This window comes from Rana temporaria, chromosome 2, assembly GCF_905171775.1.
Source record: "Rana temporaria chromosome 2, aRanTem1.1, whole genome shotgun sequence".
Lineage (NCBI taxonomy): Eukaryota > Metazoa > Chordata > Amphibia > Anura > Ranidae > Rana > Rana temporaria.
The window spans coordinates 254,997,842-255,015,395 of NC_053490.1; the positions used below are offsets into that span (position 1 = coordinate 254,997,842).

The 17,554-nt window shown below is 42.4% G+C and overlaps 1 protein-coding gene across 1 annotated transcript in view; it reads left to right on the plus strand.

Annotated features, from left to right (window-relative positions):
• The window catches only part of LOC120926664 (multidrug and toxin extrusion protein 2-like), a 209,983-nt gene that overhangs the window by 91,027 nt on the left and 101,402 nt on the right, over nucleotides 1-17,554 (plus strand). The window contains exons 4-5 of the mRNA XM_040336788.1: nucleotides 5,189-5,337; nucleotides 6,218-6,260. Coding sequence (XP_040192722.1) covers nucleotides 5,189-5,337; nucleotides 6,218-6,260 — 192 coding nt within the window. The remainder of the gene's footprint in view (nucleotides 1-5,188; nucleotides 5,338-6,217; nucleotides 6,261-17,554) is intronic.

The following is a 17,554-nucleotide window of genomic DNA, read 5'->3' on the forward strand; positions in this document are numbered from 1 at the left end:
AAATAAAAATAGCTCACTTACAGGTAAGAAGAAAAAATATCAGCAGACAGACAAAGTTCCGACCGGTACGGAACTGTTCCTCACAAGCGGTGACGTCAGGCACGCCTCCTCCCAACGTTTCATCCAATAGGACTTGATCACGGGGTGTGAGGAGGCGTCCTGCGTCACCGCTTAAATAATACAGACATAGGCGGAGCAGGCATGGGCCACAACCCAGCAGCCAGCTACGCTGTCCAATCAGAGAATGGCAGGTGGAGCCAAGGTAGACACGCGTCCCGGACACAACGGCCGTCGGCCATTTTGATTGAGGGAAACAACTAAGGGAAAAACAAATGTCCATGTAAGATGACCAGAAAAATAATTGGTGGACACCGCATGAACCATATGTCAAAAGTAAAAATCATGTACAGTCCAGAGCCCAGGGGCAACCAGACTCAAGGAGCAAATCATGAACAAGAATTATATATATAATGCATAATCGTAAAAATATTAAAAATAGTAGGCGGAGCCAACGAGGACGCTCGTCTCAGCTGTCAGCGCCTGCTTGCATAATAGCAGACAAAGCACAAAAGGGCAACTCATCCCAGACTATTACCTATCAGCCGTGTTAGTTGGAAACAAAACAAGGGCAAGTAGGTATAAATAGTGTAAAGCATGAGATCAATAATGCCTTTAAAAAAATATATATAATAGGTCCACTAAATCCCAAAAGAGCATTAGACCTCATGTAAAAATAGCATAAAAAAGAGCGCATAACCAAATGTCAATGTGGTATGCATATTCATGGTTAAAAAATCACAAATAAAAAATAAATGAAAAATACAATAAGAGACAAGGATGCATATATATATGTATATCGTAATATAGTGCAGAGACCTAATTAAAGGGATTCCCCACCAGACGATATGTGGAAAAACCTACATATATACATACATGTATATCCACAAAAAGAAATAATTATTGATGAAAATACTGAAATTAAAATAACCGCCAAACACGACGTATTTAATACGCCAAAAGTGGCTAAAAAATGGCGACCGATAGACGCCAAAAAAAATTATCTTTGCATTTGCAATGAACAAATTTTGGTCAAACCATCAAATGATGGACAGGACTCAATCTATATGTAAAGTCTTGTGCGATTTATCAGAACCAGCATCAGAAATGTCGACAGTTGAGTCAGAGACGCGTGTCCACCATATAAACAAAGATATAAAAACCATAATGCAATGATAAAGGTAGGGCGTAACAAACATTTAAATCATTATCGTATATTCAACCCCAATCGAGGACATACATAAAAAATATGAATTAAAAAGATTAGGAATTATCGATAAAACAATTAACGTCGACCTTTATGTTTAGGCCATGAGGCTCATAACACTTAAGGGTATGTACCCACTGCATTTCGGACCTCGAGATGTTCCTGACAAGGTCACTCCCTCTCCAGTGTGCCTGGAATTTATCTATGCCTATACACTTAATGCCAGTAGGATCTTGTTTGTGACACAACAAAAAATGCTTTGACACTGAGTGGTTAGGGAAACCACTCAGAATGTTGGTTAAATGTTCATTAAGGCGAATATGCAGAGCTCGCTTGGTCCTCCCTACGTATTGAAGACCACAAGGGCATTCTAACAGATACACCACCCCAACACTCGAGCATGTGATGAAGGTCTCTATAGTGTGTATTTTGGATGAGTGTCTGGAGTGGAAAGTCAAGGTTTTCTTAGGAATAGCCGTGTTGAAGGCACAAACTTGACATTTACCACACTTGAAAAAACCGACAAGACCTGACAGGAACATTGAAGAAATCTTCGGAGGGTCGAGGACATTGGGGGCCAGTTTGTCTTTAAGTGATGTGGAACCCCTAAAAACCACCCTTGGTTTATCAGGGAGAATGGCACTAAGGGTTCTGTCACTTTTCAAAACATGCCAATGTCTAGACACAATATGTCAGACATATTGTGTCTAGACATTGGCATGTTTTGAAAAGTGACAGAACCCTTAGTGCCATTCTCCCTGATAAACCAAGGGTGGTTTTTAGGGGTTCCACATCACTTAAAGACAAACTGGCCCCCAATGTCCTCGACCCTCCGAAGATTTCTTCAATGTTCCTGTCAGGTCTTGTCGGTTTTTTCAAGTGTGGTAAATGTCAAGTTTGTGCCTTCAACACGGCTATTCCTAAGAAAACCTTGACTTTCCACTCCAGACACTCATCCAAAATACACACTATAGAGACCTTCATCACATGCTCGAGTGTTGGGGTGGTGTATCTGTTAGAATGCCCTTGTGGTCTTCAATACGTAGGGAGGACCAAGCGAGCTCTGCATATTCGCCTTAATGAACATTTAACCAACATTCTGAGTGGTTTCCCTAACCACTCAGTGTCAAAGCATTTTTTGTTGTGTCACAAACAAGATCCTACTGGCATTAAGTGTATAGGCATAGATAAATTCCAGGCACACTGGAGAGGGAGTGACCTTGTCAGGAACATCTCGAGGTCCGAAATGCAGTGGGTACATACCCTTAAGTGTTATGAGCCTCATGGCCTAAACATAGAGGTCGACGTTAATTGTTTTATCGATAATTCCTAATCTTTTTAATTCATATTTTTTATGTATGTCCTCGATTGGGGTTGAATATACGATAATGATTTAAATGTTTGTTACGCCCTACCTTTATCATTGCATTATGGTTTTTATATCTTTGTTTATATGGTGGACACGCGTCTCTGACTCAACTGTCGACATTTCTGATGCTGGTTCTGATAAATCGCACAAGACTTTACATATAGATTGAGTCCTGTCCATCATTTGATGGTTTGACCAAAATTTGTTCATTGCAAATGCAAAGATAATTTTTTTTGGCGTCTATCGGTCGCCATTTTTTAGCCACTTTTGGCGTATTACATACGTCGTGTTTGGCGGTTATTTTAATTTCAGTATTTTCATCAATAATTATTTCTTTTTGTGGATATACATGTATGTATATATGTAGGTTTTTCCACATATCGTCTGGTGGGGAATCCCTTTAATTAGGTCTCTGCACTATATTACGATATACATATATATATGCATCCTTGTCTCTTATTGTATTTTTCATTTATTTTTTATTTGTGATTTTTTAACCATGAATATGCATACCACATTGACATTTGGTTATGCGCTCTTTTTTATGCTATTTTTACATGAGGTCTAATGCTCTTTTGGGATTTAGTGGACCTATTATATATATTTTTTTAAAGGCATTATTGATCTCATGCTTTACACTATTTATACCTACTTGCCCTTGTTTTGTTTCCAACTAACACGGCTGATAGGTAATAGTCTGGGATGAGTTGCCCTTTTGTGCTTTGTCTGCTATTATGCAAGCAGGCGCTGACAGCTGAGACGAGCGTCCTCGTTGGCTCCGCCTACTATTTTTAATATTTTTACGATTATGCATTATATATATAATTCTTGTTCATGATTTGCTCCTTGAGTCTGGTTGCCCCTGGGCTCTGGACTGTACATGATTTTTACTTTTGACATATGGTTCATGCGGTGTCCACCAATTATTTTTCTGGTCATCTTACATGGACATTTGTTTTTCCCTTAGTTGTTTCCCTCAATCAAAATGGCCGACGGCCGTTGTGTCCGGGACGCGTGTCTACCTTGGCTCCACCTGCCATTCTCTGATTGGACAGCGTAGCTGGCTGCTGGGTTGTGGCCCATGCCTGCTCCGCCTATGTCTGTATTATTTAAGCGGTGACGCAGGACGCCTCCTCACACTCCGTGATCAAGTCCTATTGGATGAAACGTTGGGAGGAGGCGTGCCTGACGTCACCGCTTGTGAGGAACAGTTCCGTACCGGTCGGAACTTTGTCTGTCTGCTGATATTTTTTCTTCTTACCTGTAAGTGAGCTATTTTTATTTATTAAATTTGCCAAACAATATTACACCATTGTGGCCCCTTTCTTTCTCTGATGGTGGGACCATTGCCCTGAGTGCCTCTTTAAGGATTGCTGGATGTGAGTTCTCCCTACTACAGCTGCACAACCATCTTCCAGGATTTCACTGCTTATATTCACTTGAATCTGGTAAGGACCAGTGTGTTCTGAGGTGGAGGTTTTTGTCACACTGTCAGTCTGCCAGTCACTTGGGGGTCTTATTTTACTTTATTTATTGTACAATATCACACTATTGGAGTTTTGTTCCCTTTTTGGTTGCTCCCCATTGCTGGATCATCGGGTGTCTGCGTCTGGCTGTGGATTCGTTCCCCTGTTTAGCCCAGGTGTATGGCTATCCGCTCGTTTTGATCCTGTGGATCATTAACTCCGGTAAGGGTCAGCAATACCAGGCATTTTGGATTAATTCTGGTTTCTTTACACTTCCTTGCTTGAACACGTTTTCAACAACTGTTTTCACAATGAACTGTTTCTATCAACTTTTTTTACATTTTTTGTATATCTGAAGAAATCTTCCAGATTGTTTATTGGACTTTTTTTGTTGTTGTTTACTGGGGATCTGCACAAGACACAGTTTGTTGTTTTTCTAAGCGCAACTCCACCTTTTACCCATATCATTATTTGTTTGTATAAACATTTTGAGTTTGCAGCTACCACTCACTTTATTAGACAAGCGCACTTTTTTTCCCTTTTACCAATCCTTTATGTTACTGGCCGCTTTAAGCAAGTTCTTTCTAAATCCCACGATAACTCGCGGCAGACCTCCGCAATGTCTCCCGGGAACAATGACAAAAGGTCCCAGGAGACATTGCGGCATCGATGAAGTGACGAAATACCTGCACACTACCCGATGAATCCATATACAGGAAGCGGCCAGTAACTTAAAGGATTACTAAGGTTCGCCTGCCCCTGACAGTGACTCGAGCTGGGCATCGCCGCTTAGTGAAGGATTGGCTCGGGCGGCTCGGCTGCTCTGGCTGCTCTAGTCCTGCAAAGGGAACTGCGTTCCTGCTGTGAAAAAAGTGCAGGAACTCCGTTCCCACGCGTTCCCGCAGGACTTGAGCCCTGCTGGCAACCACCACCATATACTGGATGGCCATCAGGAAAATAAACTTACAGAAACATAAATATTCAAATTTCCAATATTTGCCTAGAGTTGTGCATCAACTTCCATTAGTTAGAAAGGATATTATTAACTTGGATAATTATATTTGTGTATGAATATTCTCATTCTTTCAGACATTTGGCAGCAAGAATTTGAAGCGAGTGGGAACAATCTTGCAAAGAGGAATTCTTATCTTAATGCTGTGCTGCTTCCCCTGCTGGGCAATATTTATTAATACAGAGCAGATATTGATACTGTTCAAGCAGAATCCAGATATCGCCAGGTTAGTGGTATTTCCTTCTTCCCCTTACTTTTAACAAACAGTATGCAGGAAACAATTATTGCATTTACTGAGTTAAAGTAGAACTCCAGTTTTTAGAACACATCCCTGCAGCAGTTTTTTTTTTCAATTCCCTTCATACATTTTTTATCCTTGGGGTTTGGGGCAAGTCCGGATACTCTGAGATCTGCCCAGGATCCCCTTCTCTCTTTGTTGATGGCGGGTGGTCTTCAATACGGCAGAGTGGTGCTGATGTTATGATGTCAAATAAACTATGTGAGCCTAGGCCAACATGATAAAACACCCCCGGGGTGTGTGTCAATGACTATCTGGGCTCACAAGAAGTGGGTTGAATGAAGCTGACAAAGAGGCTTGCAGCAGAGTTTCTGTGAGGACAGCTCTGGAAACTAGTTGATGATTGCAACAATAGCTGCATTATTTATTTTTAACGAAGTTATTAAAAACAGACACGTAACCTGGAGATCTGCATTAAGGGAAATACAAATGTATTTATTATGACTCTGCATTGACAAAAAATTGTACATAATATCACATGTAATATCAATCATTGGCAAATGCTATAGTATATGGCTTCTTTGCAATGCTCCATAGAGTTTTACTCATGACATAAATCACTCTGCTTGCCACAACTGTTCTGCATTTATCCCTTTATTTATATCAGTATTAAAATTAAAAAAAAAAAAAAAAAAAAAAATATTAAAATTACACTTGCAATGTTTGCGTGGAAGTGTTGGTCAAACAAAGAATCCAATATGTATTTAAAAGTACATCTCAGCAGTAACAAACATGTAGGTTGGTAAGATGTATGATGAATTAATAAAGTATCCATATGTTAATAAAACACATATGCATTCTTTTTCAGGCTAACACAAACATATGTGATGATCTTTTTACCTGCTCTGCCTGTAAGTTTTTTTTTTTTCTTTGTTACTGTACTACATCTTCTCTCCTGTGTCTTTGACCTACGGTAGGATGGGTTGCTAAGAAGTCAAATTAGTGGCTTGTATACTGTAGTTGACAAAATTTCCAAAGAATTTCCAGGGACACTTTGGGGCAGATTCAGGTAGCTGCGCCCCTTCTTGCGGCGGCGCAGCGTATCGTATTTACGCTCCGCCGCTGTAAGTTTGAGAGGCAAGTGCTGAATTCACAAAGCACTCGCCTCCTAACTTACGGCGGCGTAGCGTAAATGGGGCCAGCGTAAGCGCGCGTCATTCAAATGATGTTGAGGGGGGCGTGTTTTATTTAAATTAGGTTGACCCCGCGTACTTTACGTTTTTTTACGAACGGCGCATGCGCCGTTCGTGAAAAAATCCCAGTGCGCATGCTCGAAATTCCGACGCAAATCGTCATTGCTTTCGACGTGAACGTAAATTACGTCCAGCCCTATTCGCGAACAACTTACGCAAACAACGTAATAAATTCAAATTTCGAAGCGGGAACGATGTCCATACTTAACATTGGCTGCGCCACCTAATAGCAGGAGCAACGTTACGCCGAAAAAGCCTTACGCAATCGACGTAAAAAACTACCGCCAGGCGCACATACGTTTGTGAATCGACGTAACTAGGTAATTTGCATATTCTACGCCGAAAACAACGGAAGCGCCCCTAGTGGCCAACGTAATATTGCACACAATTCTACGCCGCCGCATTCAAGTTACGTTGACGGAGGAAGCCTATTTTTTTAGCGTATCTGCCTTTGAGAATCGGCGTAAAGATTTCAAACTACGGTGGCGTATCTGGAGATACGCCGCCGTAAAAGCTACCTGAATCTGCCCCTTTTTTTTTTTCGTGTGTGTGTGTGTGTGTCCAGCAACCCATTGTAAGTGGATAATGCACTTTAATTAGGGGCAGGCATTCTTTTTAGATGTTAGTGGTTTTACAAGAAGCATATTGTTAACCTATGCTACTACAATAACATTTTAAGATACTGTCAATTCATCAATATAACGTCAGAAACGCAAGAAAGAAGGCACTGCTTATTTGTAAAATTATTTACATGCTTATCTACTCACAACTTTAGGGCTTTCAGTAGCCCTTGCCATCCCTCTGAAAGCTATCCATGAGTGACAGGTGGCTGGGAGGTGATATGCTGCCTCCACACTGCCAGTTTTAACACTGAAAAGCCTGCCGTGCTGCAGAAAGAGGGGTGAAAAGAAGGGTGGAATGGTGAAAAGGGGGACAAGACACTGGACCCAGGTCACTGGATTTAGGACACAAGACACTGAGCCCAGAAAAAAGGTCTCTGGATTCGGGACACTGGTCACTAGACCCAGGGCACTTATCACTGGAGCCAAGACACTGGTTGCTGAACTCGGTAAAATGATCACTGGACCCAGTACAATGATCACTGGACCCAGGACACTTGTTACTGGACCCAGGACACTTGTTACTGGACCCAGGACACTTGTTACTGGACTCAGAACATGGTCTAGCAGAAGTTATTTATCACAGAATGCTGTAATACAGTAAGGTAGCTTTTCAACAGTAAGTACAGTAAGATAGGCCAGCCAGTCCTGTCAGAGTAAAGAAGGCAGCATCTGTCCAGAAAATCGGAGGGCACATCACTCTGCCAGGAAATGATATTAGGGAGTTTTGCCATAACTATACAAAAAGTGTTGGTTTGAGGCACTATATTACTTTGCACACAAAAAATGTCCTTGTCTCCCCACTGCCTCAGGTTTGGTGACAGACAGAATAGACCTCCTTTTGAACTGCACATGCTGCAGTTTAGTCAGGAGTCAGAACAATGGTGATTGAATTTAATTCTCAGTGATACTTGTCAACTGTGAGGTGTCTGTGATTCCTGGACTCAGGATGAAGACCACATGGGACAAATATGTAAAAAGCATGACTGTCTCTGCAAATCTGGGACAGTTGGCAAATACAGGCTTGTATTTAGCTGCAGAGAAGTTTGAAGTTCAGTATCTGATTGTCAGACAGGAGCATATTTCATTATTGATCAAGGACAGGCAGTGTTAGGCAGCCTATACATTGATCATTTCATACATTGATCAAAATGGATCTGATTCCCACATCAACACATTTAATTTAGATGGGGAATCACTTGTGCTGTGATATTGTATTCTGACAGTGTGGAATCTTCCCTGCTATCAGAATACAATGATCAGTGTTGGCAACTATAGCCACTTGCTAATTTAGAAAAACCCAACAGGCTGGTTGGACACAAGTTGATTAATAGATCAACTTGTATCCAATGCTCCAGCTCATACATGGAATGAATTTCAGCCGATCCCTGCTGAACCAGCTGGATTTCTATCAATGCATGGCCGGCCTTAGGCGGGTACTTTATATGCGGTATGTGCAGAAACTTTAACACAGTCAATATAAAAACACAGGCCCGGATTCACAAAGCACTTACGCCGACGTATCTCGAGATATGCCGCGTAAGTGCAAATATGCGCCGTCGTATCTGTGCGCCGTGCCCATAAACAAAGATACGCCAGAAAATAGGCTTCATCCGACCAACGTAACTTGCCTACGCCGGCGGAGAGTGGGCGCATATTTACGCTGGACGTATTTGGCGCTCCCATTCATTTTCTATTCCTTTATGCAAATGAGGGAGATATGTCGATTCACGAACGTACTTGCGCCCGGCGCATAATATACACGGTTTGCGTAAGTCGTACGTCCGGCGTAAAGTTATTCCCCATATATGAGGCACAACCCATGCAAAGGTATGGACCAGGGAACACAAGCCATCGTATTTTACGTCGTTAACGTTGTACGTGAATATGGCTGGGCGTAGGTTTTACGTTCACGCCGTAGGCAGTGATCCGTCGTATCTTAGGCATTCGTTCCAACGTGATTATGAGCATGGGCACTGGGATGCGTCCACGGGACAGCGCATGCGCCGTTCGTTATTCGTATCTATCTGGCGCTTGGCCCATCATTTGCATGGGGTCACGCCTCATTAGCATGACTCACGCCCACTTCCACTTACGACTTACGTCTAAGAAACCCAGTGCAGATTTGGCAGCACTGGCTTTGTGAATCCAGTGCTTGCCTCTCTGCGCTGGCATAGCGTAAAATAGATACGCTACAGCGGCATAAATATGCACCGATGTATGTGAATCGGGGCCAATATGTTTATTGCTACATAATAATTGCGTAAAGAAAACAAATTCATAGGTTTGTGTTCATAATGACAACATGTAACAAACAAAGTATGTAGAAAATTGTCAACAACAATAAATGATACGTTGTATAATAAACATATGACTGCTACATCAAGATAATACATTGTAGGGTAAATATATAACAGTAATCCTAGCTGACTAGATTAGGCAGGCAGGGTTAGTTAGTGGCAGTGTATTTGATATGATGAAAATGGGAAATCTATTTTAAGTGCGCCCTGCTGATAACCCACCACTGCGCTTATCTGGAAAGGGTACCTGAGTAAAACCTAGCTGCTGTTTTAAATAAATAGTGAGTGAGAAAAAATAGGTACCTAATCCTTTAGGCCCCGTACACACGACCGGATCGATCCGCTGTGATTGATCCGCGGATCAGTTCCAGCAGATAGATCCGGTCGTGTGTACGGCCTAGCGGACATTTTCAGGCGGATAAAAATCCAGCCGACGGATTTTCAGCGGATAAAAATTTCTTAGCATGCTAAGAAATCTATCCGCTGGAATCCAGTCCAGCGGACTGATCCGGTCGTCTGTACAGACTCACCGGATCAGTCCGTCCGCTCCCATCCCTCGCATGCGTCGTAATGATTCGACGCATGCGTGGAAGTATTTACCTTCCAGGGTCGCGCACGTCGCCGCGTCATCGTCGCGGCGACGGCACGGCACGTCACCGCGGATGTATTCCGCGGGGATTTTGATCTGATGGTGTGTACAGCCATCAGATCAAAATCCGCCAGAGGATTTATCCGCTGGAAACGGTCCGGCGGACCGTTTCCAGCGGAAATTCTCTCGTGTGTACAAGGCCTTACACAAAGTGTCAGTGCATATTAACAGCGCTGAAAGAATAAACAAATATTCTACTAAATATACAGTAATGTGCATAAATTACACTAACATGCAAAATAAATATATAAAAAATATATGTATGTATATCACAAACATGCGATTGGATATAAATAAAAAAATTTAACCCGTGATACGACTAAATGACGTGAAGTAGCAAAAAAAAGAGTTTATAAGGTAAAACAGTGATCTTCCAATCTTCAAGGACTTCCACCACACCTCAAGTGTTTAGTGCTCCAATCACCCATCAAAATGGCCATTCACCGCAACAATATGCCTTACACTCTCGTGCTTGGCTAATGAGCATATACCACAAATCTCTCCGATGTGTCACCAATTTGCATGATCCAGTGATAAGTTCCACAAATTTTCCAAACGAATACAAAAAAGAGGAAAGTGCACAATAGTGTAAAAACGTTTATCCAGTTTAATAAAAACACTTAGTACAAGCTCCAAAAGTTGCACTCACAAACGAAATTAAAATGCAGACAGTGAATCACAGCAGCAATCGTGTTTTCTCAAAATCCTTAGCTGACAAACGGTGGTCACGGCGGACCCACGATCAACCAGACACTCTCACCGCAATCTTGGCACTGCACCCCACTCGAACGGAACTTGCTTGCTCAGATAATCAAACAGCCAAAAAGTAAACACTACTTGTCCTTAGCGTGTCACATAGTTTCAGATGCTTATTTGGCCACGCCCCGACATGTTTCGTCAATTCCTGACTTAATCATGGGTCTTTTTTTAGTCGTATCACGGGTTCAATTTATTTATTTATATCCAATCGCATGTTTGTGATATACATACATATATTTTTATATATTTATTTTGCATGTTTGTGTAATTTATACACATTACTGTATATTTAGTAGAATATTTGTTTATTCTTTCAGCGCTGTTAATATGTACTGACACTTTGTGTAAAGGATTAGGTACCTATTTTTTCTCACAGTGTATTTCATATATATATATACATACTCTGCATTCAGTGTAGCCTATATAGGGGGGGGGACGAGAGAGCGCCCCCCTCCTGAACTGTACCAGGCCACATGACCTCAACATGGGAAGGGTGCTTTGGGTCCCCCCAAAGCACCTTGTCCCCATGTTGATGGAGATAAGGGCCTCATCCCTTATTATTTTTATTTTTTTGTACCCCTACCCATTAACCAATGTACCCGATTCCCATTCACACAGGGGGGAAAGATCTGGGGGCCCCCTTGTTAAGCCTCCCACAGACTCCCACAACCACGGGCAAGGGTTGTGGGGATGAGACCCTTGTCCCCATCAGAACCCTTCATGGTGAGGGTTTGTTGCCTTGTACCATTCAGGAGGGGGGGCGCTCTCTCGTCCCCCCCTTTTTTCCTGTGGCCTGCCAGGTTGCATGCTCGGATAAGGGTCTGGTATGGATTGCGGTGGGTACCCCACGCCATTTTAATAAAAAAAATTGGCATGGGATTCCCCTTAAAATCCATTCCAGACCTGAAGGGCCTGGTAATGGACTGGGGAAGGGGAACCCACATGTTTTTTTTTTTTTTTTCCAATTATTTTTTTTAATGTATATTGCTGGGATCCGGAAATACATTACAGCCGCAATTTTGAATGACATTTTTTCCTTTTAGAAATGTAATTTTGCTGCGGGAATGTTATAAACATGGTAAAGATGTGCTACTTCACAGGCAGACTAAGGGGACCCCCCAAGCACGATAATTAAAAGAATATTTCATTTTTACTGTTTCACTTTAAACATTATTAAAATCACTGCTCTAGAAAAAACAGGCGTTTAAAAAAAAAGAAACGTGTAGTGCTTATTGGATTTATTTCATGTTCATTGGATGGTTTAGACCAGATATATATATTACAGATTTTATCTTTATGCTGTCTCTGAGGTGGTCCGTGTCAGCTAGGATTACTGTTATATATTTACCCTACAATGTATTATCTCGATGCAGTGGTCATATGTTTATTATACACTGTATCATTTATTGTTGTTGCCAATTTTCTACATACTATGTTTGTTACATGTCATTATGGACACACAACTATGAATGAATTTCCTTACATGTTATGCAATTATTATATAGCAATAAACGTGTGTTTTTCATATTGACTGTGTTTCTGTTGCCGCACATACCTCATATAAAGTCCCACCGTAGTTCTCTTTTGTTTCTACTGAATCAGGAATGGAGACGTATTCACATACGGTTCATATAAAGTCCCACCAAGCTCTCCCCCCCCCCCCCTCTTTTCATAGGGCTAAAGGACAGGCATATTTTAGGGCAGATTGTGATTAGGCAAAAGATCAAGGCAGGTTGCAGACAGAAAAACAAGGATCAGTGACCAGGCCAGGGTTTTATATAGATATTCCCAATCCAAAAAGGTCATGCAGAAACCTTTTGGTTGGGCATTGATATTGTTTATTGTGCTTAAAGCAGAATAGGTCCAGAAGTAAAATAACAGTTTCTGAAAAAAACAATTTTGTAGGAAATACAATATACAGCTTTTGAGTAAGAGTTTCCCTTAATGTGCACTAATGTTATGTGTGGAGTACTTTAAGTTGTGGAAGGTGAAGAAGTCATTGTGGTGCAGGTATCCCCCGTATTCAGCTAGCTTAACAAAGGCCCAAAGGAATTGCTGTGCAATGGCGAACAACAATAAAGAATGGCATTTGCAGTGTTTCCTTTGAAAGCTCTCATGTACAGAGATGGGATAAAGGTGTCTACATACAGTGTCTTTGTAATGTGTACACATGGTGGGCTTCCGCCCTCTCGCCAATCCTGACAATACCGAGACTCGTGGAGCTGTGTAGTCCCAGAACAGGCTTTTAAAGGATCTGCAGGATGCCCAGCTGGCAACCCAGTGACCCAGAGATTCAGCGGCATCCGTGTGGGTGCTAGTGAGAGTGGCTCCCAATAACCACCCCCTTCTGAGGTCACATGCCCAGCATAAAACCTGTCCATGATGTCAGAAGGGGCGGTGCCACTGGGTAAAGTAGCCAGGTGGCCCTGCCCTTTATCTTTGTCAAAACGCAGAGCAGGCATTCACACAAGTGAGAGTGTAACAGACACATATAAACCTTAGAACACTTGTTTTAAGAACATTAAACTGTCCCATTGCATATGCTTTTAGGGCCAGTTTACACCACATGCAGTCCAGTGCACTTTATCTTTAAAAATACAGAGTGGGGGGGGGGGGGTTGAGAGCATAGGAAGAAACCATGTATGTAGCAGGATTATCATCAGGTTTTTATCCGTAGGCTTGGATAAATAGAAAGGTCTTTAAACCCTTCCTGAAGCTCAGAAGGGAGGGTAATATAACCTTAGGGTCGATGGTAGTGAGTTCCATAGCTCATTGCCCTTTGTGACCAGTGTAGTGTAGTAGTAGTAGTCAGTGTAGTGTAGTAGTAATTAGTGTAGTGTAGTGTAGTAATCAGTGTAGTGTAGTGTGGTAGTAATCAGTGTAGTGTAGTGTAGTGGTAATCAGTGTAGTGTATTGTAGTAGTAATCAGTGTAGCGTAGTGTAGTAGTAATCAGTGTAGTAGTAATCAGTGTAGTGTAGTAAATAGTGTAGTGGGTGTTGTGGTAATCAGTGTAGTGTAGTGTGTGTTGTAGCAATTAGTGTAGTGTAGTGGGTGTTGTGGTATTTAGTGTAGTGCGTGTTGTAGTAATTAGTGTAGTGGTAATCAGTGTAGTGTAGTAATCAGTGTAGTGGGTGTGTGGTAATCAGTGTAGTGGGTGGTGTAGTGAACAGTGTAGTGTAGTGCGTGTTGTAGTAATCAGTACTACAATACACTACACTGATTACCACTACACTACACTACACTACACTGATTACTACTACACTACACTGATTACTACACTACACTACACTAATTACTACTACACTACACTGACTACTACTACTACACTACACTGGTCACAAAGGGCAATGAGCTTTCAGTGTGAAAGGGGTCTTAAGGAATCAGGACCAGAAGAGTAGTGAAAAATATATATTTATGTAAGATAGTGACACACTTCAAACACCAACACCAGTAAAACATAAATAAGCAAATGAAAATAAGGAACACTGCAAACCCCAATAACACCTAACTATCTAACTAAATACAAATAAAGGGAACACACATAGGCAGCACAAGACAGGGAACAGAGATAAAGGGGAACTGGGAGCAATCAACAAGGGAGCAGGAAGCAGGTTCGAGGGGACAGATCTCAGGATCAAGATTCATGATACAGGGTTCAGGACAGGATACAGGAACAGGTCAGGCTAAGGCAGGGACACAGCTACATAGTTACATAGTAAGTGAGGTTGAAAAAAGACACAAATCTATCAAGTCCAACCTATGATTATATGTCAGTATTCTATTGTATATCCCTGTATGTTGTGGTCCTTCAGGTGCTTATCTAATAGTTTTTTTTTTAATTATCGATGCCCCCTGCTGAAACCACCACCTGTGGAAGGGAATTCCACATCATTGCCGCTCTTACTGTAAAGAACCATTTACGTAGTTTAAGGTTAAACCTCTTTTCCTCTAATTTTAATGAGTGGCCACGTGTCATATTCCCTCTTAAGCGTCTCTTCTCCAGAAAGAATAAGTTCAGTGCTCGCAACCTTTCCTCATAACCAATATCCTCCAGACCCTTTATTAGCTTTGTTGCCCTTCTTGTAGTCGCTCCATTTCCAGAACATTCTTCCTGAGGACTGGTGGCCAGAACTGGACAGCATACTCTAGGTGCGGCTGGGCCAGAGTCTTGTAGAGCGGGGGAATTGTCATTTTATCTCTGGAGTTGATCCTCTTTTTAATGCATGCCAATATTCTGTTTGCTTTGTTAGCAGTAGCTTGACATTGCATGCCAGTGCTGAGCCTATCATCTACTAGGACCCCCAGGTCCTTTTTCATCCTAAATTCCTCCAGAGGTTCATATTTTTGCCACCCAAATGCATTATTTATTGATAAATTTTCTACATTAAACCTCATTAGCCATAAAGCATGCGGTCGGGATCTGCCATCAGAGCATAGAATTTTCAGGATCCTGCTTCAGGATCCATCCCTTTCTTATTTCATTGAGCCTGGTGTCATCCAGATTGGTGAGTGGGCCAAAGCTTGTTTGACTGTACTTCTCCTGTGGATCACAGGAGTGCAGTTCACTCTTCAATCATGTGACCTGTTTTAAGCAGACCGCGGGTTGAAGCCCGCGGTCTGCTGACGTTACAGAGATGGTACAGGCTCAGGCAAGATTGCAACAATGGAGTCGGGATCTACCCGGCTCAGCCTCTCAGCGAGCCACTAAGAGCTTGAGCCAGCCACTCCCACCTTCTCCACAGCCAGTACTCCAGTGGAGGGCGAGGGCAGAGCAGCAGCTCTTTGCTCAGAGAGCTGTGAGTGTTGGAGCTGTCAGTCCTAGAGCCAGCAGGGGACAAAGGGCTTACATTAGATGTAAGATAAGTTGCATTACCCTAAATAGACAGGCGCAACATCGATCCGATGCTGCATCCACCTAGGTAAGTATGGTTCTTAAAAAACAAAACATCTCTTTTAGGAGACACCTTTGCATGCAGACACCTTTACCCAATCTCTTTGCACTTAAGTTCTAAGATGGAGACACTTTGCATTTGCTACCTACTGGGCCCTTGTTGAACTAGCTGAAGACACAGAACATCTACACCACAAGGACTCCTTCAATTCCCCCCCCCCCCCACTTAAAGAACTTGGTGCACACTAGCTGCACCTATTAAAGTGGAACTCTGTTCAAAAACTCTAGTGTCACCCTTTTGGTTGGTGTTATATTTGGTTTAAAGGTGTTTTTGGGCCTGTGAGGGCTAAAGAGAGCAGTCTGATATAAAAGGTTACTCTCCTCTCTTTTATACCTGCAGTCATACACACGAGAGAATTTATCCGCGGATACGGTCCAGCGGACCGTTTCCACGGATAAATCCTCTCAAAGATTTCCGCAGATTTCTATGCGATGGAGTGTACACACCATCGCATTGAAATCCGCGCGGAAATCCTCTGGCGATGACGTGTCGCGCCGTCGCCGCGATTATGACGCGGTGACGGGCGCGACGCTGTCATATAAGGAATTCCACGCATGCGTCAAATCATTACGACGCGTGCGGGGAATCCCTTTGGACGGATGGATCCGGTGAGTCTGTACAGACGAGCGGATCCATCCGTTGGAATGGATTCCAGCAGATGGATTTGTTGTGCATGTCAGCAAATATCCGATCTGCTGGAATCCATCCCAGAGGAGATTTCTCCGCGGAAACAGATCCGCTGGCGTGTACACACCATAGGATCTATCCGCAGAAACCCATTTGCTGGGATTTATCTGCGGATGGATTCTATCGTGTGTACGGGGCCATAGTCTCACACTCGGGTTTATAGATTGCTTTTATCTAATTTAATATAATGTGTTGCAAACCTGTTATCTGTCTTGAGTGTAAAAGGTTTAATACTGGAAACCATATTTGCCTAAGCCATTACTGCTCTATTTGCTTAAAGAACTTTACAGTAAACACAATTTGTTACCTTATAGCAGTTTGGTGTGATTGCATTACTACTCTTGAAACATGTCCGAACCCAGGGTGTCAGAGGTGTCGGGAGGCTTGAAGGGTCAGGGCAACCTTTGGGCTCAGACATCTTCTAGCAGCCCTCATGGGGGTGGTACTACATTTATTTTAACATGAGCCCTTAAGCCTCATACACACGATCGGATTTCCATTTGACTTTTCCGTGGATTTGGCATTGACCGTGAACTTGGTATGCATACACACGGCAGAAAGCTTTCAGCCAACATTCACCAAATCACGTGCTTTTTCAGCTCTTTACCGCCAACCTTTGGGCAACTTCTGCTATTGTTGTCTGATGTTTGGCATTGGTTCTGAGAATGCGTGTTTCTACTTTGTATTTTAGTCCAATGGACTTGTGTACACACGATTGGATAGTCCGACGTAACACATTTGTTGTCGGAAAGTTTGAGAGCATGCACAGCCTTCCAACAACAATTGTCCGATGGCGCATACAGACGGTCAGATTGTCAGATAAAACACGTCCGTCAGGCCATTGTTGTCGGGAAGTCCGATCGTGTGTATGGGCCTTAACTCACTTCTGGTCACAAAGATCACCATCACTGCAATAGGAAATGAGGAAAAATCTTACAATAGGGACATCGACAGCAACAAAGTTCTACTTTCTATTCCACTGTG